The sequence below is a fragment of the Mastigoproctus giganteus genome, chromosome 2 (assembly GCF_048544385.1).
Source record: "Mastigoproctus giganteus isolate SK-2022 chromosome 2, ASM4854438v1, whole genome shotgun sequence".
Taxonomy (NCBI): Eukaryota; Metazoa; Arthropoda; class Arachnida; order Uropygi; family Thelyphonidae; genus Mastigoproctus; species Mastigoproctus giganteus.
The window spans coordinates 92840786-92867633 of NC_143576.1; the positions used below are offsets into that span (position 1 = coordinate 92840786).

The 26848-nt window shown below is 37.2% G+C and overlaps 1 protein-coding gene across 2 annotated transcripts in view; it reads right to left on the bottom strand.

Moving 5' to 3' along the window:
- LOC150089427 (28S rRNA (uridine-N(3))-methyltransferase) overlaps positions 1-26848 on the bottom strand; it is a 90703-nt gene that overhangs the window by 18874 nt on the left and 44981 nt on the right. For both annotated transcript variants that reach the window (XM_090368584.1, XM_090368583.1), the window contains 3 exons: positions 18578-18717; positions 12991-13121; positions 3852-3912 (listed from right to left, as the gene is read on the bottom strand). In XM_090368584.1, coding sequence (XP_090224710.1) covers positions 3852-3912; positions 12991-13121; positions 18578-18717 — 332 coding nt within the window. The remainder of the gene's footprint in view (positions 1-3851; positions 3913-12990; positions 13122-18577; positions 18718-26848) is intronic.

Below are 26848 nucleotides of genomic sequence, written 5' to 3' on the forward strand. Positions count from 1 at the left end.
TTCGAAATGCATTTGCTAGATGGGATATATATACCTCTGTGAATGAAATCGAATAAAAAGACTCCACCTCATATACCTAATTGCCATAAATATCTTCCCAAAAAGTAAAATGTATAGAATTAATGGAAATTTGAGAAATCATGCAAATGGCATGATTTCTCAAATTATGACAACCAAACATACATTTTATTGCATTTACGTGTACAAACAAATGACAAGTTAATGTAATAGTCCTCAATATTTTGTTGTTCCTCCTCGAGCTATAATGACAGCCTTGCAATGATCTGGCATAGAGTTAATTAACTTCTGGATATATGGTTGCCCAATTTTGTGGTACCACGCCCTTACAATGCTCTCCTGCAGCTGAATCTTACTTGTTGGCCTCTTCTGAGCAATTTTAGATAACGTTATGTACCAGCAATTTTCAATAAGGTTCAAATCTGCACTGCTGCAGGACCAGTCCAACACTGTAATGCCAGCATTTCTGATGTTTACTGCACATTAAGGGAAAAAAATGAGGGAAAACATTGGTGTAAGTAAGTTTTAATCCTTGTGAGACAAGAAGACAAACACTTCATTAAATCTAAATAGCATAAAACTTACCAATTTTGCTGTGTGACAAAGTGCTGAGTCCTGTTGAAAAATGCAGTTTTGGATGTCTGTGTGGTGATCCCTAATAATGGGTTTCAGGCAATCCTCCAAGACAGCAGTGTAGGTTTCTCCAGTCACCATTCTGTTAATAAACTATATTCGCCCCACCCCTTTGCTTGTTATGCATTCCCAGACCATATGACCGGCGGGGAGCTTTACAGTCGGTGTTATGCAGTCAGGATGGTATGCCTCCGATTTTTGTCTTCTGACATATCGCTTCCCATCCTAGCCATGCTTGTTTGTTGTTGTTTGTTTATTTGGTTTTTAGGAGCATTAGCAACTAAGGCCATATTGCTCCGGGATATGTGGTGGTCATTCCCTGACCTTTCCGCATCCTCCGTATTTGGTGGTGACGGGCTTGAACCCCGGTCTAATCAAGAAGTGTGTGCTATGCACTGCTGCTCCTTCCCACCTGGCTACGGAGGCGCCCTTAGCCATGCAGGTTGAATTTCGATTTGTCAGAAAAGATAATGTCCCATTGCTCTTTTGTCCAAGAAACATGCATTTTAGCCCAAGCAAGTCACTTCTTACTCATTTGTTGGATCAACAAAGGCTTCTTCTTGGGCCGATAGGCATGTAGACCATATTCCAAAGCAGTCTTTGGACAGTTGGTGCACTTGTTTCAACACCAGAGGCCATCTCAAAGTCCAGTTTTAGATCAGGAGCACAAGCAAGGCACGGCGATTATGAAGGCATAGCCATTTCAAATATCGATCTTGGGAAGGCGTAGTCACTCTTTTAGGGCCTGATCCAGGTCTTTTCACATGACTGGTTTTACGCTTTAATTTCAGCACCCGGGATAATGTTGACTGGTGGCAGCCTATTTTATCAACGATAGCACGCATAGAAAGCACTTCCTGGGACGGAGCAACAGCTACACTTTTTTTTCTTGGTGTCAACTGAACATAAGGAGCCATGCTTACATCTCTGCAAAACAGGATACTAATGAGCGTGTATACCCTTCCAATGTCGTATTTACAGAAACGGCTGATGCAATACCTTGCAATTACTGTCTGATGCGATAGAAGTGTTATCTGACACAATACCTTTGCTTTGCAACATGTGTTTTTGTAAAGGGCGACTCCTAGAATGTCAGTTCAACTCTGCCTCGTATCTCTGTGAAGAACAGTATCACTATGTTGTTGTTGTTTGGTGTTTAGGAGCGTTAGCAACTAAGGCCATATTGCTCCGGGATATGCGGTGGTCATTCCCTGACCTTTCCGCATCCTCCGTATTTGGTGGTGACGGGCTCGAACCTCGGTCTAATCAAGAAGCGTGTGCTACGCACTACTGCTCCTTCCCACCTGGCTACGGAGGCGCCTTAACACAGTATCACTACAAATGGGCCCGATATGTGTGTGTGACGTAGGCTTGTGTGTATGTTCTGTTGTTGTTGTGTCTGGCTGCTTGGCTACCCAGAAGCATTAATCACCTGGAGAGATGATTCTGGATACTCACCCACACCACGGGAAGGCAAAACTATAGTACGAGCACTATAGGCCAGTCCTATAGTGCTAGTACTCTCTCAACTCGAGACTCTGACCCACCTGATGTTGCCAGATTTCATGGGGGGGGCCCACTCCAGAGAAGGAGGGGGAGAGAGAGAGAGAGAGAGAGAGAGAGAGAGAGAGAGAGAGAGAGAGAGAGAGAGAGAGAGAGAGAGAGAGAGAGAGAGAAAATATATTAAATATACAGGGTGTCTCAAAAATATTGGTACAAACGTTTAGGGGAGGCAGGTAACATCTAAAGGAATGCGAATCGTATAGGAACCCATAACCAGAAACGTCATGGGAAAGTAGTAGCAGAGGCACAAGAAGCAGAAATGACACAAGACAGTAATTAGTGGAAAAATTTATCTGACATAATATTAACAAAGGAGGACGAGATGGCTGCATTTCATGATGTTACAACAGATGCTCGAAGGTTCCACCATGAGACACGATGCATGCATGACACCGACGCAGCATGGATTGGCAGACACGGTCTAACACACCTGGAGTTTCTTTGACAGTAGCAGCAGCGCAAATGAGTCTCGCCACGAGATCCATTTCCGTCTCCACAGGCGATTCATACACGATAGATTTGAGAGCCCCCACAGAAAGAAATCAAGGCTCGATAAATCAGGTGAGCATGGGGGCCAGGCAATGGGTCTACCATGGCCAATCCATCGACACCCAAAACGCCTGTTCAAATGGTCACAAACACACCTTCCATAATGGGCAGGCGCCCAGTCATGTTGAAACCAAATGTTGCATCTCACATTTTCTGGAACATCGTTAAGTAACCCTGGTAGAACTTGTTCAAGAAAGATCCGATATTTAGCAGAGTTCATGTGGGATGGTAACAGGTATGGGTTGATAAGCAGTCACCAACCATACCTGCCCACACATTTATTGCGAAGTGATGTTGTGCCGCATGGGGGCGCACACACGTGTGGGCCCTCTGCTAATCCATACACTAGGTGCATGTCTGCCAGCTCACTGTTCATATATATCAATGCATGCTCTTCGTGCGGCGACTACTGCTTGAATGAGTAAACCAGAAATTGTCCCTCTCGCGAACTGATAAACAGCATACCGACTTACGGTGACATTTCCAGTTATGGGTTCCTATGTGATTCACATTCCTTTAGATGTTACCTACCTCCCCTAAATGTTTGTACCAATATTTTTGAGACACCCTGTGTGTGTGTGTGTGTGTGTGTGTGTGTGTGTGTGTGTGTGTGTGTGTGTGTGTGTGTGTGTGTGTGTGTGTGTGTGTGTGTGAGAATAATAATAAATAAAAAAAGAAATAAAATAATAATAATGATAATAGATATAAGGAATGAAAAGGAAGAAAGAATGAATTCATGTGGTGTTAAAAAAAATAATAATAAAATAAAATAAATGCTTTGTGACAAACAAAATGACTGTAATCAAACAATATTGTATATGCTTCACTACAAATGTTACTTTTTTATAAGGTGATGCAGTTTTTTGTCTGCCACTGTACTTTACATGATAATGCCAAACTTTCTTATAACTAACTTGGCATAATTCTATAAACTGAACTAAACCAATTTTAAACATTTTGTTGAATTCAGTATTAATATATATATATATATATATATATATATATATATATATATATATATATATATATATATAACCAAACAACAAAAATAATTTATTGACAAATAATCATGACAAACAAAAGTTTACCTATATCTAACTTGACTGTTACTCTAACACCAGGTTGAAGGGCTGTGTTAATACAAACATCCTGAAATAAATTTTACAATTAAGTTGTGTCAACTTATCTAATAATCAACATTTTTATTATAATTAACTAGGGAAATAATATTACATACAGTTTAATTAAACTTGCCCAAATTATAAGCATTACATATTTAAAACCTGAAGGGAAATGCTTCCATAACTTAAATGCTAATTTGTAAGAGCAAACGACAAGCCACTTCAGTATAAAGATAGGTGGTTATAATTAAAGTGCATCAACCTCGGTGGGGTATAGGTGCAAAGTTGTTATTGGTAGAAATTTGGAATGGATATATTATCCAATGCATATGGAAATGGAAAAAAGTTCCACAAAACGTAATTGACACTGTGTGCAACTGGCAGAGTGCTGTTTGAATGAACAAGTGAGATGTTCAATATAGTGACCGTTTGTGTACACTCTACGCTGGCGATACAGCATAGCATAGCCAACTGTTGTCTGAAGAACATTCATGGGGAACATTAGCAATAGGCCTCATGATGCTTTCCTTAGATATGTCTTTAATCGACCCTATCCTTGAGATATCCCCATAACCAAAAGTCATAGGAAATAATGTGGGTAACATTGAATATGTTACAAAGAAGGGAAGTTACTGGCCAACCAGTGTGCAAAACAGCTAAGTGCAGTCATTGAGTTTCTGTTGTTCTGTTAAAACAGATTAACCAGTGAAGCAAAATTTTTCTTTGAGGTGCCATTTTGAGTTCTGTTGATTCATTGCATTAACCACATCTATTTAAAAATGGATGGCTTCCTGTCAGAAGCATCAGGATGGCTGCATGATGTAATTAAAATTTAATTTGGCATAAACGGTGACAATTTCTCTTTTTGGAAATTTTTGTATTCCCCCCCCACCTCCATTTCCACATGCATTGGATAGCATCCATTCCAAACTTCATCTGAAGTGATACATTTCAGCTATATTCACCCAGTACAAAAAATTCTTCACCAAATAAAAACTATTAAAATAAGAAACTTAATGATTTATCTAGGTAAACACAGCAAGATTTGTGATTCATACAATAGAAACACTCTCCATTAATGTTATAAATCACAATTAATTACAGGAAGTAAAGATTTATCACCACAACTGTAAAAAGCATCTCTAATTTTATGGCAATACAATAAACCCCTGCTATTTGCAGGGGTTACGTTCCTGAGAAATGCCACGAATACTGAGTTATGGTGCCCATAGTAATAAAAGGGTTCTGTTCCAAAGTATGAAATATATAACAAGAAAAACTAGTCTAAAATTTTGTCCATGTATGTATTATATGTACCTACATAATATGACTATGTACATAGTGAAATACAAGCATAAGGCATTGAAATGAAAATAAGAAACAATTTAATATTAAATGTAAACAAATCTTTCAAAAAAAAAAAAGAATATTGGTTGCTGGGTGAAAAATAACTCGTAATCGAAGTTTGTTTCTTCATTTTTTTTTTATTGAATTCTTTTTGAATTTCCCTGTAAGGCACGGATAATTGTTCTAGGTCTCGTTTAAACTTGACGCTTATTTCCAAATTAGGATCCATTTCCACCACCTTTTCTGAAAGTTGTATGAAGAGGCTAAAGATTTTCCTTTAATGATTTGCTATTTAATTCTGGTCTAATAACGTCAAGTTCTCCCTCCTTAGGATCATTTTGGTTCTCGTTTGACCTTGTTACTAATTCATCCAACTCTTCTACTGTAAGTTCATCTGCATGAGTCTCAATAAGTTCCTGAATATCTGTTGCATCGATGTTTTCGAAGTCACTGCCTTCTATTCCCTGTGCAATTGCTACAATATCAGTAACCAGTTCATTGTTCTAGCAACAACCACTTCTGGCCACAATTTTCGTCAACATGTGTTAATTATGGAAGCTCTTATCTCATCAACTGATGCCTTCATGTTGATCAAGCAATCTGTGATGTTATAATTTTTCCAACTTTGATTTACAGTTAAGTCTGACTCCATTTTTTCAATTAAGCCAGTAAAAGTCCTCCTAACATAGTAGGACTTAAATACAGCAATCATACCCTAGTCTAGCGATTGTAAAAGTGATTCAGTGTTGGGTGGCAAAAACACAATTTCAACATTTGGGTGGTCAAATTCTAGACTGCATGGATGTCCTGGCATGTTATCGATAAGGAGAACTTTAAAAGGCAAAGATTTTGAAGCTAAGTAACTTTCCACCTCTCACACAAAGCTATCATTAAACCACTCTCCAAAACGTGTAGTTGTTACCCAGACTTTTTTATTGGATTTCCAATAAACTGGAAGATGATCTTTATTGTTTTCCTTCGAAGCACTTGGATTCTGCAATTTATACACGAGCATCGGTTTGATCATGTGTCCACTAGCATTTGCACAAACAAAAGGGTAAGCCTATCTTTGGAAGCTTTGAATCCATGAGCAGTGGAAATCGACATCGTTGAGATTAGAATTGAGACCACGTATATTTGTGAAATGAATTAGGAAGTGCTTGGGAGGTTTAGATCTTTTTGCAGATAAGCTTGCTCTATTAGTTTGACAATTCATGGTGTATTCAATAGTAAGAAAAAGTGGGTGGGACATGCTGTATGAAGTAATGAAATTTTTTGATATGGCGTACATATAGTAAGAATATACCCAGATCCTTGACATAACGTGGCCTCGACAATGCTCCCCGCATACACACTACTCGGACTCCCTCCAGTCACTATCTGGCAGAGTAGAGGTAGCAAGATTATACACTAGCTGATCCGGAAGCCTCCTAGAGAGTTACCAATAGGTTCGGTCCGGTGTACTAACTAGCAGCCAGCCTGCGAACACCGTTTTAGAGCTGTACCCTTGAAAAGTAAGGAATATTGGATCTCGCCTCGATGTTCATCATAACTTCAAAAGTCATCAATCATACTTTTGCATGATGGAAGAGATAGGGAAGGGTTGACTGGAACTTAGCGCTAGAGATTAAACATGGGTTCTACCACTTCAAGCCTCCAATAAGCAAAGTGGTGGTGTTGCACCAGTTGATGAGAGTCATATACCACCTAGTACTGCCTGGTAACATAGAAGGGCGGCGTTCCTCCATGTGGTGTGGGCACCACACCTCGACCCCTGCTTACGTTGGTTCGCACCTGGGTGGTCACCCACCATGTACTTGTGCATGGAGGTTATACCCAGGATTACTAATAGTCCCACCATCGTGAAGGTGCAAGCAGAGGATTTGGCTGTCACAGACCGTCCAGACTTCGCTGAAATTGGGTCCACTTGACTTGAGTGCCACCCGAATATCAGTTCTATCAGCGTTTTAGACTCCCAGGTAGCAAGTCTGTCATATCTGAGAGAATGTCTGTGAAAACCTCAAGGACCGAGGGTACAGCTCTAAAACGGTATTCCCAGGCTGGCTGCTAGAGAGTTCACGAGACCGAACTTATTGGTAACCCTCCAGGAGGCTTCCGGATCAGCTAGTGTGTGTGTGTATAATCTCGCTGCCTCTACTCTGTCAGAATGGAGGGAGTCTGAGTAGTGTGTATGCAATGTGCATTATCGAGGCCATATTATGCCAAGGAGCTGGGTATATTCTTGCCATGTGTATGCCATATCCAAATATTTCATTATTTCATACAGCATGTCCACTCCACCTTTTCTTACTACTGTATACATCATGAATTGTCAAATTAACAGAACAAATTTATCTGTGAAAAGTTCTAAGCCTCCCAAACACTTCCTCATTCATTTCACAAATATACGTGGTCTCAGTTCTAATCTCAATAATTTCCACTTACAATCTGCCAAACCCCATATACTTTTTCTAACAGAATTCCAGTTATCAGTCAGTTGATTCAACAACTGCTCATCTCAGTGGTCCGAATTATTTGCTGTACGATTCCTTTTGCTTCAATACTTGTGCATATGTCCATTCTGATATTCCCTGTCATTCTTAGAAATTTGGAATCTCATCTGGCTTAAAATCTCTCTACCACATTCTGTCAAATTCATCTGTTGCCTCTATCATTCTCCCAACTTCACTAATCACTCAGAACTCTTTGACTTCCTCTCCTTGAAACTTGACTTTCTCCAGTCCAATTTTCGTAACAGTGAGATAATTTTCCTTGGTGATTTTAATGTTCACAACTCCAGCTGGCTCCCATTTTCTAGTCACATGGACCCAGATGGTTGAGATGCTGAGGCTTTTGCAATTACTAATCACCTCACACAGATTGTTCATTTACCTGCAAGAATAGCAGATAATTCTAACCACACAGCCAACGTGCTTGATCTTTTTCTCACAAACAATCTTTTTAAGGTGTGATCTCAGATCACAACTGGTGATGGTCTCTTTTCCAATGGAGCCTTTCTCTTGCAGCCATTCTCAACCTTATGTTGTTTGGCATTACAAGAATGCAAAATGGGATGTTCTGCAAGATTTGGTTAGATTACTGTTTCAAATCTTCTGATTACAACATCTGCTGAGATTGTGTCCGTGAATGTTATTCTTAGGGATAATCCTTTATTCCACACTCCACCTTAAAATCTCATTCTTTATCTAAACCTTGGTTTTCCAATAAATGAACTAAGGCTGTTCAAGATAAGAATGTTGCATATCGCAATTGGCTTGCATCCAAAGCTCCAGCTTCATTTTCTACACCAAAGATTGCGACAATTGTAAAGCAGTTATTAATCAGTCCAAAATAGATTTTGAACAGGCTAAGTATAGAAAACTTGCTTCTTGTACAAATGATAGTTGAGCATTCTGGTCTCTTACCAAAACTATTTGCTGCAACTTTTGCCCATCCCTATTCCCACCTCTGTCAAAACCAGATGCTATTGCCACTTCAGCCAAAAATAAAGCTGATCTGCTAGAATCCTACTTTTCTTCCAACTCATGTACTGATAATCTTGGTAAACCACCTCCTATAATTCCCAGTATGGTCCATTCAATGACTCCTGTGGTCTTCCATCAAAAGGATGTTAGAAGGATTTGAAACAATCTTGATGCTAAGAAAGCACAAGGTCCTGATAGTATTTCTTCACTTGTTCCAAAAACCTGTACTTCTGAACTTCTGTTTTGTGTAACCTTTTTTCTCTGTCTTATTCCAAAGGTATTTTCCCTTCTGTTTGGAAATTTGCTCATATCCATCCAGTTCCTAAAAAGGGTGAAAAATCCCTCCCATCCAATTATTGTCTCATTGCACTTACTTCTACTCTCTCTAAATTAATGGAGAAATCAATTAACCACCAACTCTTAAACTATCTAGAAACTTTCCATCTGATCAATGATTGCCAGTATGAATTATGTCAGTGTCGATCCACTGGTGATATGCTGGCTTATGTTACTCGTCTGTGGACAAATCCAATGGAAAAGTTTGGTGAAACTCAAGCAGTTGCTCTTGAACATTTCAAAGGCTTTTGATTGTGTTTGGCATCAGGGTGAGCTACTGCAACAAGATTTAGGAAAATTGGATTGATGTGCCGAGAAACGGTAGTTGAAGTTTAACATTGACAAATGCAAAGTTCTGCATATGGGTAGCAGTAATCCCAGTATCAACTGTGTGGTACTACATTCAGGGTTGTGGAAAATGAAAAAGACTTGGGGTTAATTGTGCAGCCAGATATGAAATTCTCTGAGCTGTGCTGACATGCTGCCAGAACAGCTCACGGAGTTTTGTCAATTATATATAGAAACTTTGCAAGCAGGGATAAGGAGGTGATTATCCTCTTGTACAAGGCAATGGTCAGGCCACACCTTGAGTACTGCATACAGGTCTTTTGGCCTCACTTTAGTAAGGATGAAGATCTGCTGGAACAGGTGCAGAGAAGGGCAACTAGACAGGTAAAGGAAACAAAAGTGTGCTCTTACCTAGAAAGGCTTGTTCTGCAAATTGCAGCTTCTGTAGACTAGGCACTTGCAGGGTGATCTGATTGAAGTCTTTAAAGCCTTGAATTAATTGGGTAAGTAGAATGTTAATGGCATTCTTCCACTTGCTGAAAATACACACAAGGGGCATAAATTCTAATTGAAGAAGGATGGTTGCGGGATAGATGTGCGGAAGTTTGCATTCAGTCAGTGGGTGGTTGATTGTTGGATCAGGCTTCTATCTGTTGTGGAAGTTAATGGGTTGAATAAATTCAAGAAAGAAGTAGACCAATCCTTGGAGGGTATGGATGGATGAACTGTATAGGCTTATTTTTTTATTTTTGGCTGATGCTATAAGATGCTTTCTTGCCTCATTTGCCATTACTACTATTAAAACCATTAAGTTAAATTTTTTTAAGATTACCAGGCTGAAAACATCAAAATGGCAATATAACACATATATATCCATTTTACCCACAGCATGATAAATAGAGCATTACTCCCACACAAAGTACAGGCAACTCTCATATAATGTGGTACGTATACAACGTGGTTTTCATATAACGTGGTTTATAAATTGTGGCTACCCTTGTATGACACGGTCGTGGTTTCGATATAACGCGATCTACAAATTGCTGTATCGCTTCTTTTCACACACTTTTACATCAAACTTTATGTTCGTTAAATTTGTGTCTGCTCGTATAATGGGTGTAGTTGCCAGGACCAAATTTATATAAGGGAAAACACGCAAGTACATACATACATATTTTTTTGTGTTGTGCCAATTTATTTACCTTATAAAGAGTTAATTGTTGTGCAAGTAGTTATAAATAGTGAATTTATTCAGGGAATACCCCTTGGCAAATAAAAAAATTTGTTTCTATAGTAATGGCAACCAAAACTGCAAAAGAAGGAAAAAAACCAACATTGAAAAGAAAATTCATTTCTCTCGAAGAAAAAATTAAAATCTTGGATCGGTTGAAAAATGGAGAAAAACAAGGAGTTGTTGCAAGGATTTTGAATTTAAATGAATCAACAATTCGTACAATCAAACAAAATGAGCAGAAAATCAGAGCTAGTGTTATTGCTGGGTCAATGATAAGTGCAAAGCACACTGCTCATGCATGCGATATTTTAATGAAAAAAAAAAAAAAAAAAAAATGGAGAAATCTCTAATGGTTTGGATTGAAGATTGCACTCACAAGAAAATGCCTTTGAGTAGAAACGTTATTAAACAAAAATCCTTCAAAATTTATCGATATTTAAAAGAACTTGAACAAGATTTTTCAGAAGAAGGCTCTCAGCATGAATTTTGAACCAGCCCTTACAGGGCTGGTTCGAAAATTTTAAAAAGCGATTTTCTTTGCATAATCTTCAGCTCCAAGGAGAATCAGCATCAGCAGACATAGATGCTGCCCGAAAATTCTGAGAACTTTTAAAAATCATTGAAGAAAGTGGATATAGTGCAGAACAGGTATTCAATGCAGACGAATTTGAGTTAAACTGGAAAAAAATGTCAAAATGCGCTTATATTTCGAAAAATGAAAAAACAGTTCCTGGATTCAAAGTTTCTAAAGACAGAATTACTCTACTGTTTTGTAGTAATGTTAATTAACTGATCTTTAAATCCTCATGCTATGAAAGCGAATGACAAGTCCACCCCTCCCAGTTTATTGGAGAGCCAACAAAAAGGCATGGCTTACAGCTAGCATATTTGAAAATTGGCTTTTTAACTGTTTTGTGCCTGATATAGAAAGATACACAAAGAAAAAGAAAATCGACTTTAAAAATTTTACTAATTTTAGATAATGTGCCAGGGCACTCAAAAAATGTAACCTATCCGAATATTAAAATATTTATTTGCTGCCTAATACAACATCACTTATTCAACCCCTTGATCAAGGGATAATTTCAACATTTAAAGCATATTATATTCATCAAACATTCAAATTAATTTTGAAAAAAAATGGAATCTAATCAAAACATGACACTGCCTCAAGTGTGGAAAGAGTTTTCAATATTTAATCATGTAAAAATTATTTCTCTATGTGTAAAGGAGTTAACACCCTCTACACTGAAAGGTTTCTTGAAAAAAATATGGCCTGGTGTCATCCTTAATCAAAATTTCGTACCTCCTGTGGATGCTGAACTAAGTCATATAACAAACCTTGCACACATTTGTGGTGCCAAATTAGAGGGATTTTCCAATATGGTTAAAAATGAAATTCGTGAATTAATTGATGAAGAAACAGATTTAAATTAGGAGGAATTGGTTCAATTAACAGAAGATGGCAAAGCAAATACAAATAGTGGGGAAAGTTCTACTGAAGATTCTGATTGTGTCGAATCCGTTAAAGAGTTCAGTCTAAAGAAATTAGCAGAAGGATTAAATTTGGCACAAAAGTTATGAAGTTATTTTACAGATAATGATCCCTCAACAGAGTGCTGGTAAAAATTCAAAAGACAATTGGACAGTTGTTTAGCCTCATATTACGAACTTAATAAAAAATTGCAACATTGTGGTAAGCAAGGTCTTATTACCGACTTTTTGGTAAGAAAACCAGCTGAAGTACCCAGCGAGATACAAATGTCGAAGAGATTTCAAGTGATAATGACATCCAGCCACTCGTAAATAAAGAATATCTACAAAATATATTTTCTGAAGACAGTGATGATGATTAAAATATCCATTTCTTTAATTTTGAAATTTACATTATGTGCAATGAAATTTATGTACAATTCCTAATTTTTATAATTTTATGCTATGTATCTGTTAAATAGTTACATGAATTCTTGAATGAATAGAATATGTTTTTGTTGAATGTCATTGTTGTTTTTATAATTAAAAAAACACTACGGAACATAACCCTACATTTTGTATGAAACCTGAACCTCATATAATGCGATTTCTATAACGCATGATATTTCTGGAACCTAACTTCCACGTTATACAAGGGTTACCTGTACTTTATTATTCAATTTTGAACTCTTGACTTCTGTAAAAATTAAATAAAAATGGTGCGAAATTCTTACTTTTAAAGTCTATGAATAGAGAGGAGTAGGAAAAAAAATTAAATGATCCAAGATTCTTGTGGTTAATACAAAAACATTCATATGTAATGTATATGACTCTTTTGTATTAGCTATAATAGACTCTTTTGTATTAGCTATAATACAGAAGAGTCATATGCATTATAACATCTGTGGTAACATACATGGATTTAATACAGAAAGCCACAAACCTTTTGTAGTCCTACATTAACAAAACACCCCTTTCCACTTTTTACAGGCTTGTTTAAAACAACACCTTCCCTATATTCACAAACATCTGTTACTCTCTGATGGTGTGGAGCATCCAAAGGATTTAATAGGCCTAAAAAAAAAAAAGAATATGTAAACCATAGATTAGCAGTTATGAAATTACCTATTTCATAGGTAGTGGATTTAACAAAGCAATAGAAAAGTCAGTATGTCGATGGTAAAATTATTGTTCCTAATTGAGAATTAGTGTTTGAATCTTACAATTCCTTACAGTCACAAGGTTTCTACCCTACCCCTGCTTTAAGTATATAAGAAAAAATAAAAACAAAATTAAGAAGTGACTTCCATTATTTTCAAGTAATGTTGTCAAAATTTCTTGCATGTTGAAATTTTTAGTTCTTTAGTTTTAACCCATTCTGATAAGTCCTGTAAGATGTTATTAACTTGAGTTTCTATCCGGGCCCTGGAGTTAGCAAACAAAGACAAGATCGTCTGCATATGTCATTCACTGATAATCATCGCATTATTTAAGCAGTCACTGATTTAAAATCAAATTCCAAAGATTAGTAGACCAAATATGGAACCTTGTGGGCAACCATGATTAATTTTTCTATAAACTGCCTGGAAGTTGGAAGCAACACAAATGTGTCTGTCTGAAAAATAATTTCTCAAAGTGCAATATAAGTCAAAATGACAGTTTAAAGATCTAAGACATTCGAGGGCACTCTCCCACCAAAGAGTCAAAAGCGCCCTCGAAGTCAACATATATGGCTAAGGAGTATTTACGTTGTGCATAAGTCATGAGTTTCATAAGTGAACTAAAGCATCTTCAGTTCACTTATGAAAGCACCGACTCTAGAAAGAAAAGCCAAATTGATTTTCAGTGTAGAATTTATTTTCAGTCAAAAGACTAATAATACAGTAAGACAAAAGTCTCTCAAAAACTTTTCCTAAGTGACTTACAAGGGAAATAGGTCTAAAAGAATGGGGATTGTCAATTGATTTGCCAGGTTTGAGGAGAATTTTCAAAATTGCAGATTTCTGGAGACTGTAGAGAAAGATCTTAATATAAGCATTTGTTGAGTAGTTTAACCAAAATATGTAAGAATTTTTGATGCCATTTAACCCTCAATAGGGTCTTCCCCTGGACATTTTTTGGGGCTTATTTTTGCCAAATTGACCTGAGGACGAAAATGGTAGTGAAATTGTATTTAATCATCTTCCAAGTTTGTGACTGGGGAATTCTTCCACAGGATTATCATCTAAAAAGCAATTGATAGTGTCTATCCAATCTAACATTTCTATGTTATTGAATGTTAGTGTGTTGAAAGAAGACTTTTTAATGAACAATTTGTAAACTATACCCTGTGAACAATTTGTAAACTATACCACTGTGAACAATTTGTAAACTATACCCCCCAGGGATTTCGATTACCTTGCTCCATGATGTAGGATTTCCAGGTTTCAAGTTTACTTTGAAAAATGGCCTTTGTGTATTGTTTTTTAAGAGTAATATACTACTAGCGAAGATGTTCAACATCAGTCAGGAGCCGGGTACTGTGGTGATATAGTTTATGTGCCCCATGAACCAATTTACATAAATTAGTTAAATTTTGGTTCTATTGGGGAGTAATAACATTTCTTTTATTTAAGAAATGTAGGAAGTAGGAGTAGTGAAGAAGAGGATAAATTGAGACTATTCATTAATGTTTTATTTGAACAGTCTGCAAACACATGGCCACTTTGGGAACAGCAACCACAATAGGGAGAGTTATGTGTGCAGAAATGTGTTGTATGACCATAACTCAAGCACTGAAAACAGCATTACAATGATAAAGGGTTGATGATGATGTGAGCTCCAGCCTAAGAAAATTTTGCTGGAGAAAGAAATAAATGCACGGAGAAAGGCTTATTATCCAATGCATTGTTTGAGCATATTTACTTTTAGTACTGAATCTGAAGGAAATTTTTTGTTAAACTTCTAACATGAATCCAAAGTCTAGTAAGTTTTTATTAAATAAGGCCTCTGTAATTTCTTCTTTGAAAACACTTTGGGAATGTCATATATTAGCACTGATGAATTTGATCTTTTGGGAACTTAACAGAAAATACCAGCAGAAGAGATGACACTGGAGTTGGTTATATTTACCAAATCAGAGTTATTCAGTCTCAAGCATAAAATTGCCAAAAGCTTTCTTATTATTCTATTATCCTTGCTAGAAAAATTTCTGTATATCATTGACAAAACCCTGTGAGCTGTCCTGGCAGCCTGTCTGCATTGCTCAGAGAACTTCATATCTGACACAATTACCCCCAGGTCTCATTTTCCATTTCCCTGAGTGTAGTACCACACAGTTGGTATGTTACTCTGGGGTTACTACTACAGATATGCAGTACCCTGCAATTGTCAATGTTAAACTTCAATTGCCATTTCTCAGCCCATCTGCCCAACTTTTCTAGATCCTGTTGCAGTAGAATACTGTCATTAACCACCCTGCCCTTCATATCATCAAATATTACAAAGAGCACAGAAGAATAATTTGGAATGCAATAAAAAAAAAAAAAGAAATGCAAATTTCCACTAACACCATCTCCGATTATAAGTTGGAATGGACAGGTCTTGTACTCTCCAATAGAAATAGCAAATACTCTGGAAGAATCCTTTTCTCGAATCTCAGCTATATCTGCATATGATCCATCCTTTCAACAAGATAAAGCTAAAGCTGAGTGGCATAAAGTAAACTTTGATACCAATCTATCTCTTTCATATAATCAACCCTTTACCATATATGAACTGCAGGAATCCTAAATAAACCAGCATATGGTGCACCAGAACCTAATGGGATCTATTATATCATGCTTCAAAAGCTGATAACAAAGGTATTACTATTCTTTAACAGGATTTTTTCTAAAAGTAACTACCAAATCTCAGTGTCAATCAACAGTTCTGGCCTTCCCCAAACTGGTAAAGTTCAGTCTCATTCATGTAACTAACATCCAGTATACATCGCTAGCTGTTTAGGTAAGACAATGGAAAAGATAATGAACAACTATCCGATATGTTACCTAGAATCCCAAAGTCTGATGAATAGGATGAATATGGTTTCCGAAAAAAAAAAAAAAAAAAAAAAGAAGGTTCACATTAGATTCTATGGTTAAGGCTTAAAGTATAAAATGCTTTTATTAGAAATAAACATCTTGTCATGGTATGTGTAGATACTGAAGAAGCCTTTTATACTACACTGGCATGCAAAATTTAAGGACCAACACTATTTCTAACGGCTACAACCACAAAATCAAATGAAACAGCCTGTGCTGATTTGCATAACTGTGGCTGTTCAGTAGAAAACTGGTGCTCATGCAAAAATTTGAATAGTGATGAGAGGGCTCACATAAACAGATAAAAGCAGCAGTTCACCAGTTATGTGCAAATTACCGAATGATGAGCACAATTGTTACAGACGTTCAATTGGTTTCATACAGTGCTACAGACAACGAAATGGCCAGTAGACAACATCTGGATGACTTTACCCGGGGTCGAATAATTGGGAAGCTTGAAGTGCGAGGAGTGTGGCTGCAGAGTTTGATATTGCCCATAGCATCATCTCACGTGTGGTCGGCCTTCAGAAAGACAGGTACAGCTGTATGAAGGACCAATGGTGGTCGTTCACGAAAAACAACACCAAATGATGACCGCCATACACTCCTACAGGCTAAGAGGGGCTGACACTAGACAGCGGGATCATCCATTGCAAACCATGATATTCTACAGGACGTAGAATATCATGGTTTACTGTGGCCAGGCGACTCCACAAAAGGTGGACTGTTTGCCCAACGGCCAATACGCTATGTCCCGTTAACACCTGCCCATCAGAGACACCATTTAGAGTGGTGCATCGAACACAAGGACCGGACAGCAGCACAATGGGGCATGGTACTCTTTACTGATGAGAGTAGATTCAGTCTCAGGAGCAATTCTGGATGTCAGCTAATCTGGCGAGAGGTTGGCACACACAGTATCACCCTGCAAACATCACTGAAAGGGATCGACATGGCAGTCGAGGTGGTCTCGTCTGGGGAGGCATTATCTTGGATGGACGTACACAACTCCAGATACTGGAAGGTGGTACTGTAAGAGGTGCACACTACTGTACTGAGGTAATCCTTCCCCATGTACATCTGTTCCAAGGTGCCATTGGCCCTGAGTTCGTGTTTATGGATGACAACACCACATCCCATCACACTGCGGCTGTTGATATGCTTTTGGAAAGTGAAGACATTGTTCGTATGGATTGGCCTGCCCGTTCCACCCATATAAATCCCATCAAACACATATGGGACGCTCTGGGGAGATGCCTAGTGCCACGTCCACACCCACCAGTTGAAGATGCCGCTGATAGAGGAATGGGCGATGTTACCAAAAGAACTTATCAACAACATTGTTCTAAGTATGAACAATGGCATTGCAAAGCCTGCATCGACATTAGGGGTGGCCTACTGAGGACCACCTCTTCCCTTTGTTCCATCTTTGGCAGTGATGCATCTGTATCATGGCAGCCAGTGCTATGTCGCCATTTTTCAATAAAGTCCCTCTGTACCGTTTTGTTTCTGTTGTTGTGTCGGTGTTGTTTCCTTCATCATTTCTGTACCTCATGAGGTTCCTTTGGTATGCTTTTTTCCATATCCAGGCCACTCCTACGAGAAGCTATAGGTGAAAACCTTACTGGTCCTTAAGTTTTGCACACCAGTGTACTTGGCAATATTGTATTCTTCAAGATCTCCGTAACAAAGGACTTCAAGGTCAACTGCCAATGATTATACACAGCTTTCTTCAACACAAAGCCTTTCAAGTGCATTATCACAATATTCTCTCCGACTATTGTGATAATACACTTGTCACAAATTGCTACCCAAGAAAATGTTCCAAAAGTAAACTCCTCTGACCTGGTGGTTGTGCCAAAGTATAAACAAGAACATCTTTTAACAATAAAAGTTTAACAATGTTTTAATATTTTTGGAAGACATCATTACTTACAAAACCCAAAAATTTATTTCTTGAATTAATGAGATTCTACTGTATTTTCAATGAGAATTACTAAAACTCTGTACAAGTTTAATAAGAGTATCCGGCTAAAAATTTCTATTATTTAAGAACATGTCACTATTAATAGCGACATGTTCTGAAGCTGTATGGATACTTCAAACCTCATTATATTGAAATAGGTACATTTTGTTCCCTTTAACTTGGAATTAACCAGGATTTTAGTGGATATAAAAACAACAGAACCAATTTTTTTTCCATTATATCTATTTAAACATCTGCTAAAAAAAATATACTGAAATACTTCAATTATTAACTTGATACAGAGCTAAAATATTTTTGCATTTTTTTGGGAATTTTTTAATTACATAATTTTATTATCATTCATTAGTTTAATAAAAATAACACTATCTCATACAATCTGAGTTGGCTTTGATCTTTTGTATCTTGGATTACTGAGACTACTGTACATCCTTATTCATTTATAATGAAGTTTTACAGAAACACAAAATTTTATAATAACTTACCAGCATATTGTAAATCTTTGTGAATGGGGAAAAAATGCTTTCTTAGATATTGTGGGCATTCTAGATATTGAAGTATCCTAGCCAACTGAACAATTCCCTTTTTTTCACACCTTTGAAATGATTCAGTCATTTGCTCTATGCTAAGTTATCAAAAAAAGAAAAGAATTTTCAATGTCAATTCCATATTATAAGTTGCAATGCATATAATCAATAATAATAATAAAATGTCATATGTATCTCTCCATTCTCACATAATAACTTGACTCCTCACTGATAGATCATTATAAAATTTATATTTGAGCCTTTTAGAAAGATTTGTCAAACCAAATCAAATTTCATTAAAATTGGACCAAGAAAAATCTGGCAATCGTTATTTATTTTTTTCATACATATCACATAGCCTCTCTATATATTGTAGCTGAAGCAATGGATATTATATTTGTTTGTGTGTGCTGATTGGTTTTTTCTTTTTTTTTGTTATAAATTATGAATTATTGCTATTTCATAACATTCCTGAAATATAACCCACTGCATACATTAATTAACTGGTTTTATTGTTATTAGAAAACCCAACCTGCTATACAGGCAAATGGACTACAGCCAGCTGTAAGCATATTACAAATAGCCATGTGAGGAATGAATAATGTTTTGATCCATAATGAAATTACGGATCAAAACAATTAACTGAGCGAATATAACAAAAAATATCTGCTCAATTAAAAGTTCAACCGACTGCCTGCAAAGCAACTTTGATTTTATAGTAATAATAAAACACTACCAGTTTAACCAACACCAATTGTAAATAAATTCCACAAATTTCTTTAACCTGCACTAACACTGACAAAACGGATACCTAAACAGATTTCAGAAGATAAAAAAATAACTAAAAATAGCCAGTATATCCACACATTACACTTCAATTTAGCAGATTTCCTTACCCTATGCTAAAACTGGCAGATTCAGAAGATAAAATAAGCTGTTTCACCAATGAATAGAATATATTCAAAACATTGCACTGGTCTTCTGTCTCATGCTTAGCATAATTAAAAATTAAAAGAAAATTAAAAACTTTAGGTATAACTTAGCCTGGACTAAATAATTGCTACACAAACTGTCCATGCTAAATTGTAACTAGAGGAGGTGTGCAGAGATTTATACATAGGATGTATCATAACAGGTGGGACCCACTTTAGGGGTGAATTTAGAACCTAAAAACAATAAAAATATATATACCGTATTTCTTTGATTCTAAGATGCCATCGATTGTAAGACGCACCTTAATTTCAGAAAAAAAAAAGCTTTGATTCTAAGAAAAAATAAAATAAAATAAAACACTAAAATAAATCTAACAAATATTTTTATTATAATAGAATTCAATTTATTAACAATAGTACCAGAATTTATCAGTAGGTATGTTATTCATCACTTTCTTCTGAATCTTCTGAGCCGTCGATATCTGCATCTGAATCAATATCAGAGTCTACTTCACATTCAGGGTCAGATTCTTCTTAGTTGTTGTTATCTTCATTATCCCATAATATATCATCTTCTGAGCCACCGAGAGTGTTGGTGATACAATATTTTTTAAATGAGTGCTTGACCATTCTTTCTGGGATCAGCTTCCAAGCTGTTGGTACCCATTCTGCCAAATTTAATGCCATGCAGCCACTCGACGTTTCTCAAAAAAGTAAAGTGCAGCTATTATCAACCCACTGCAGGATGGAAGCCTCCTCAACAATTCATGCTGAGGGAAATGGACCATAATCTGCCACGCTGGTCCAGTGCGGGTTGGCAGATCGACCGTATTCAGCAGTCAGGGGCTTGAACCCCGGTCTACTCAAAGAGCGTGTGCTACTGCACTCCCGTTCCTGTCCACTTGGCTACGGAGGCTTTCTCAAGTAATCCTTAAATGGTTTGTTGACCGAAACGTCGAGTGGCTGCAGTTGGCTAGTCATGCCACCAGGAATCACAACCAAGTAACCACGTTTTTGCACGATTTTATTTTTGACAAGTTCGGACAAATTTCCACAAAATGCATCAAGTACTAGCATGCTAGGTGGGTTACAGAGACTTCCAGGACATCTATTCCACAAAACATTTAGCCAGTTTTCCATAAGCTCTGCCGACATCCATCCATTTTTTTGTGCACGCACAATAACATCTTTGGGGAAAATTTCATTCTTCGGTATAGTTTTTCAATTTAAAATTAAATATGGTGGCAACTTTCGACCATCAGTGGTGATGCATAGCATCACAGTGATACGCTGCTTTTCATAGCCCAATTTATAATCTTGATTTCTTTAGCACTTTTAGCGTTGACAGTGTAATTTCGAGGCATATCGAAGAAGACTGGGGTTTCATCAGCATTTCCAATTTGACTAAACTCATAGTTTCTTTTCCTTAATTTCATCACCTGTCGTTAAAAGTTAATCCACTTCTGTTGAAAGTCTGCAGGAATTTTTTGACAGATAGATGTTCGACGCCTTAATGATAACATCTGTTGAGTATGGACTTGGCACACTCAGGGTCCTGAGCTGGATATCATTATTCTTCTCTTTCTTGGTGATTCCCTTCTATTTCTGACTCTCTCTCTCAGGGGTAACTCAATTTTTTTTTTTTTTTTGGCTGGTGCAGCAAAAGCCTTAGGCTTCCTTGAACCATATGGCTAATTGTAATAATAATAATTATAATAATCCACTACGACGCATGAGTCTGTCGAACCAACCGCAACTGCCTTTAAAAATTATTTTCTCTATTCTGAGGGACTTGGCAATTTCTCCGGATTTCAACTGCATGGCTTGTCAAGTGATGGGTAATCCTTTTGCACATGTCTCCATTACAAAATGTATCACAGCTTCATTGACTTGTGGAAATCTTCCTTAGGCCCTGTAAAGCACTTTGTTGTTGTTTTGCACAAATATATGGAATTGCGATCATTTCTCCAATGATGAACATTTATTTCACTAATGTCAAAATGTCGACCTGCAGCTCTATTTCCATGTTCTTCATACACAATATCTCTACTTTTCCATTATAATAGCTATCACCCGTTCACCTACAAAAGATCAATTATCTTTAATCAATTTCTAAATGCCTATAAATATTCAATGACGGAATCTGCTTTGGGCTCAGAAATACAAATATTAACTAACAGATTCTTAAATAAAGGTTAAATATCTCCTTAAATATCCCCTTGCCACAATAAACCGAATTAAGGTACAGGCTAAGGATAGGATACAAAATACTACACCAACCAACAATAGTAATATCAAAAAATACTTTATTTCTGTCCCATATGTTGAACAGTGGCACAAACAGCTTAATAGATTTTTTAAAGATACCGAATTTAAAATTGTGGCCAGACCAATACGGAAATTACATACTATACTGAACAATCGCTCGGTTCTTTCCATGTTCGCAACACAAATCAATGACCTGGTATACAACATTTCTTGCGGTGATTGTGACTCATCTTACCAAGGTTCGACGCGTTTTTCTCTGAATATTCGTGTAAATCAACACGAAGCCTCAGTTCGTGCTTCTCATTCAGCAGCAACAGAATTAGCCTTTCATGCCATTAACAAAAAACATACTTTTTTATTTAACGAGGCCAAAATACTTAATGTCCAACATAATTATACATGACTATTAATTGCAGAAACCGTAAAAATTAAATTGCATGAGAATTCTGTTAATGTTCGTCGGCCATATTTGATCTCCGATGCATGGACCTTTACGGGCATGCGCAGAGACAAATAATCACTATTTAAGTTTCATGTTCAACCCGATTTGGTAATTTTCATTCTTGGGATCACGACATATGGTTGAAAAGCGTTGTCAGCTTCAGGGAGGAAAATCGTTTTGAATATTTTCGTTAGATTCTTTTTAATATTTTTAATTACGTTAAATTGATTTTTAATTGTGTTAAATTGATTTAATTGTGTTAAATTGATTTTAATTGGTTTTTAATTATTTTTTACTCTAATGTAAGTTTTTCCGATTTTTTCGTTTTTTTTTCTGGAGAGTATCATACGGAAGTGTTGTACGTACTATACTGAGGTAAACTCCTCTTATTATTTTACAAAAATTTACACAGTATCTCTGCATACACAATAACTTTTCATTTCAATGCGGCTTCGTAGTGCAATCTTTTTGGTATTTTAATCTGCAGTAAGGGATCAAAATTCTCCACTTCTTATGTACTTTTGAAGATACAAACAAAACTTCCTAGTTTTCGCTGAGTGAGCTCCACTATAATGAAATAACAGTGGCTTCACATTTCGAAAGCACATGAAATCACCCCCACGCCACTTTATTCTCTAACGGAATTGGAGAATGCGATAACAGTCAAACTTAGAGACGGGGTTTCCACGTAAAAACAAAATGTGTGGTGCTGTGCAAAGTGCAGGAAAATTCGGGTAAAAAAACTGGGATTGTAAGACGGCATTGATTCTAAGATGCATCCCGCTTTTAGACATGTTTATAGGGGGAAAAAAGTGCGTCTTAGAATCGAAGAAATACTGTATATATTTTTTAAAATTCATGTAAACATAAGTCTGGTTTTGCCTTGTTTCCAAGTTACAGCAACTATCTGCTAGAAAATGCTCAAAATGAGCACCATGTGCCTGAATACAAGCCTGTAAATGCCTCATCATAGAGCCATCCGCTCAAAAGTTGCAGGTGTCGGTCAGGTTTGCTGGCAGCCTTATTACACATGTTGGCGGAGCATTTCGATTGGTGGAAATAAACAATGGCTTTCAGATGGTCCCAGTGGATTCAGGTCAGGGGAACATGCAGGCCAGGCAATGGGTCCTGCATAACCTGTACATATATTAGGGAATCACTCATCCAAAAAGTTTGCAGTGACATGGCTAAAATGAGGTGGAGCACTGTCATGCATAAAACACATGCAATGAATGACATTAAGGGTAACTTCTCCCAACAACTCGTTTAAATGTTCTATTAAAAAATTTCAGTAGGATGTGCCTGTTAATCTTCCAGGCAGAACAATAGGACCGATTAAATTGTCACCAATTATTCCTTCCCATACATTCATGCCAAATTGTTGCTTGATTAAACAATGACATGGGGATTTTCTTTGGCCCATCAATGAGCATTGTAAAAACTAACCACACCACCTATAGTAAATCCAACTTCATTAGTTAATAATATAGCAGATAGGAAATGATCACGATCACACATCTGCAAAAAGAAGTATAAAAAGAGCTTCTCAAGGCAGGAAGTCAGATTCAGTAAGTCCTTGTACTCTCTGAAGATGATATGGATAAAGCTGTTAGTCCCATAAATTTCTCCACACAGTCATGTGTCCCACATTAGCATTAGCATAGACATATGATGCAAGAAACCAAGCTAATGCAGCATCAGCCACAAAAAAAAAAAAAAAAATGCTCCCATTTCACCCCTCCGTTTGTTCCAAGTACCTGTCCAGCTCAGCCTTAAATTTATTTAGGCTATAAACTTCCACAACAAAGGATGGAAGTCTGTTCCACCAATCAAACACCCGCTGGCTAAAGGCAAACTTCTGCACATATATCCCACATCTGTCTTTCCTCAATTTGAATTTATGCCCTCTCAAATGATTATTCTGAGCAAGAGGAAGAATTATATCAACATTGAGCATGCTCAAACCATTCACGGCTCTATACACCTCCATCAGATCACCTCGCAGGTGCTTGTCTCCAGACACTAATTTGCAAAATTTAAGCCTTTCTTCATAAGAGCAACCCTTTATTCCATTCACTAATCTTGTTGCCCTTCTCTGTACTTGTTCCAGCAGCTCTACATCCTTCTTAAAATATGGCCTCCAGACCTGTATACAGTACTCAAGGTGTGGCCTGATCATTGCCTTATATGAGGGGCTAATCACCTCCTTATCCCTGCTAGAAAAATTCCTGTATATCATTGACAAGACACTATGGGCTACTCTTGCAGACCATCTGCACTGCTCAGAAAACTTCATATCTGCCTGCACAATTACCACCAGGTCCTTTTCGTTCTCTACCACTGTCAGTGTAGTACCACAGAGTTGATACATCACTCTGGGGTTGCTGCTTCCCATATGTAGTACTTACATTTGTCAATGTTAAACTTCATTTGCCACCTCTCAGCCCATCTGCTCAACTTTTCTAGATCCTGTTGCAGCAGCAGCAGCATACTGTCATTAGTGTCCTTACAACCCTGCCAACCTTCGTATCGTCTGCAAACTTGGACATTACGCTTGATATACCATCATCAATATCATTTATAAATACAGAAAACAATAATGGACACAACACTGAACCCTGAGGGACTCCACTAATAACATTAGTCCACAATGAGCAGTATCCATTGATTACCACTCTCTGTCTCCTCCCCCTCAACCACCCCTTTATCCATAGCAGCAATTTGCCTCCAATGCCACACTGCTCCAATTTGTGCAGCAGTCTTCCATGTGCAACAGTATCAAAAGCCTTTCTAAGATCCAAGTATATAATATCAAAGTTATTCCCTGCATCATAGTATCCAATCAAATTGGTCAGGCAAGACTTACCCTTAACAAAACCATGCTGTGTCCGAGCTATAACTGAAGTCTTGTCTAGATGATCCTGCAGTGCTTCTTTAACAAGTGCCTCCATTAATTTTCCTGGAACAGAAGTTAAACTTACAGGTCTATAATTACTTGTGTCAGCCTTTGATCCTCCTTTGTGAATTGGGGTCACATTTGCACATCAAGATTGGGGAAGTTTTCTGCATACAGACATCTTACCTCAACTGCATTGCATCTAGCAAGTCCATACATGAAATGCATGTCTGCCATCTCTTGATTTGAATAAGCTTCCATTATCATAGCAAATGCACAGCATCAAAATGTTAATAACAAGCTCCAAATGTAGTGGCCTTGTGAGGAGAACCAACTAAAATTACTCAAAGAACACTACAGGATAGTGTTTCCATAGTGTGTGTGTGCGCGCGCAGATGTGTGTGTTTGTGTGTGTGTGTGCATACAGAGAGAGACCCAAATCATTTATCCCATTTCTTGTTCTTTTAAATTTCTTATGTGGCACAAATTTTTTCATCTCTTATATCCTCCTCCTCCTCCTCCCCTCAATCTTCAATCTTGATTTTTTTCATTAGGCAAATCCCCCTTGAAAATGAGCAGTTATCAGAAATATATAGATGATGGTATGATGAGCCAAATTACAGAATGCCATCGATACAGATATACAAGTATTTTTTGTCATCTTCTATTCCTGGATTAAAACTATTATTAGTAAAAATTCTGAGCAGCAATAATCATGCAGCTAACAGTTTTATTTTAAAAGAGTTATAACTGCATCCATATACAGCTAAATAAACAATGTTAAGTATTTATAATTTCCACCTTTTGACCATGCATAAACTAATGACTGTTCATAAGTGACTATATTAGGTTTCCCACTCTTCTCATAGGGTCGAAATGCTAAGTTTCAAGATAAATTCAAGAGATTACAACTGAATAAAATGACTGGACAACATTCTTTAAGTTAGAATATAGCTCTTTACTTAAGGAAACGATTTTATCATACACCAAATTTCAGACAGAAACAAATAACAATGTACTAATCATTCCCCAGTGTTACACTTAATAGTTGCTTGCCAACTATCAGAGACATGGTGTCACACAGATATAAGGAATACAGAACTGGAATTTGGGGAGTACAATGTGTACAGGAAGGAAAGACAAGATAGAAAGGGAGGAGGGGTTATGCTATTAATTAAGAAACACATAAAATCCAAGGAAGTACAGCCAGTCGACATGGCTGGACAGTGCATGTCGAATCAATTTGGTGTGACATAAGCACTGGGAAAGCAAAATTGAGAGTAGGAGTGCATTATAGGCCTAATGATTCTGATGAGTATAATAAACAACTGTACAGAGAAATAGAGTGGGCCAGTAAATCAGAGTGTCTTATAATGGGGGATTTTAATTTCCCAGATATTGACTGGAATTTGTGGGTTGGTCACTCACACGCTAGTAAGGCATTTGTGGATTTATTGGATGATTGTTTTCTACAGCAGCATGTTTGGGAGGCAACTAGAGGGAGTAATACTTAGATCTGATTATCAGAAGTGATTCTTCATGCATTAAGAATCTGCAGATAAAGGAACCACTAGGTGGCAGTGATCACAATGTGCTAAAGTGGGATTTACTCAAAGAGGTAACTACCATCAGGGGTAAAGGGAAAGGTTTTCACTTTCGTAAAGGTTGACTATGGTGGTCTGAGACAGTAT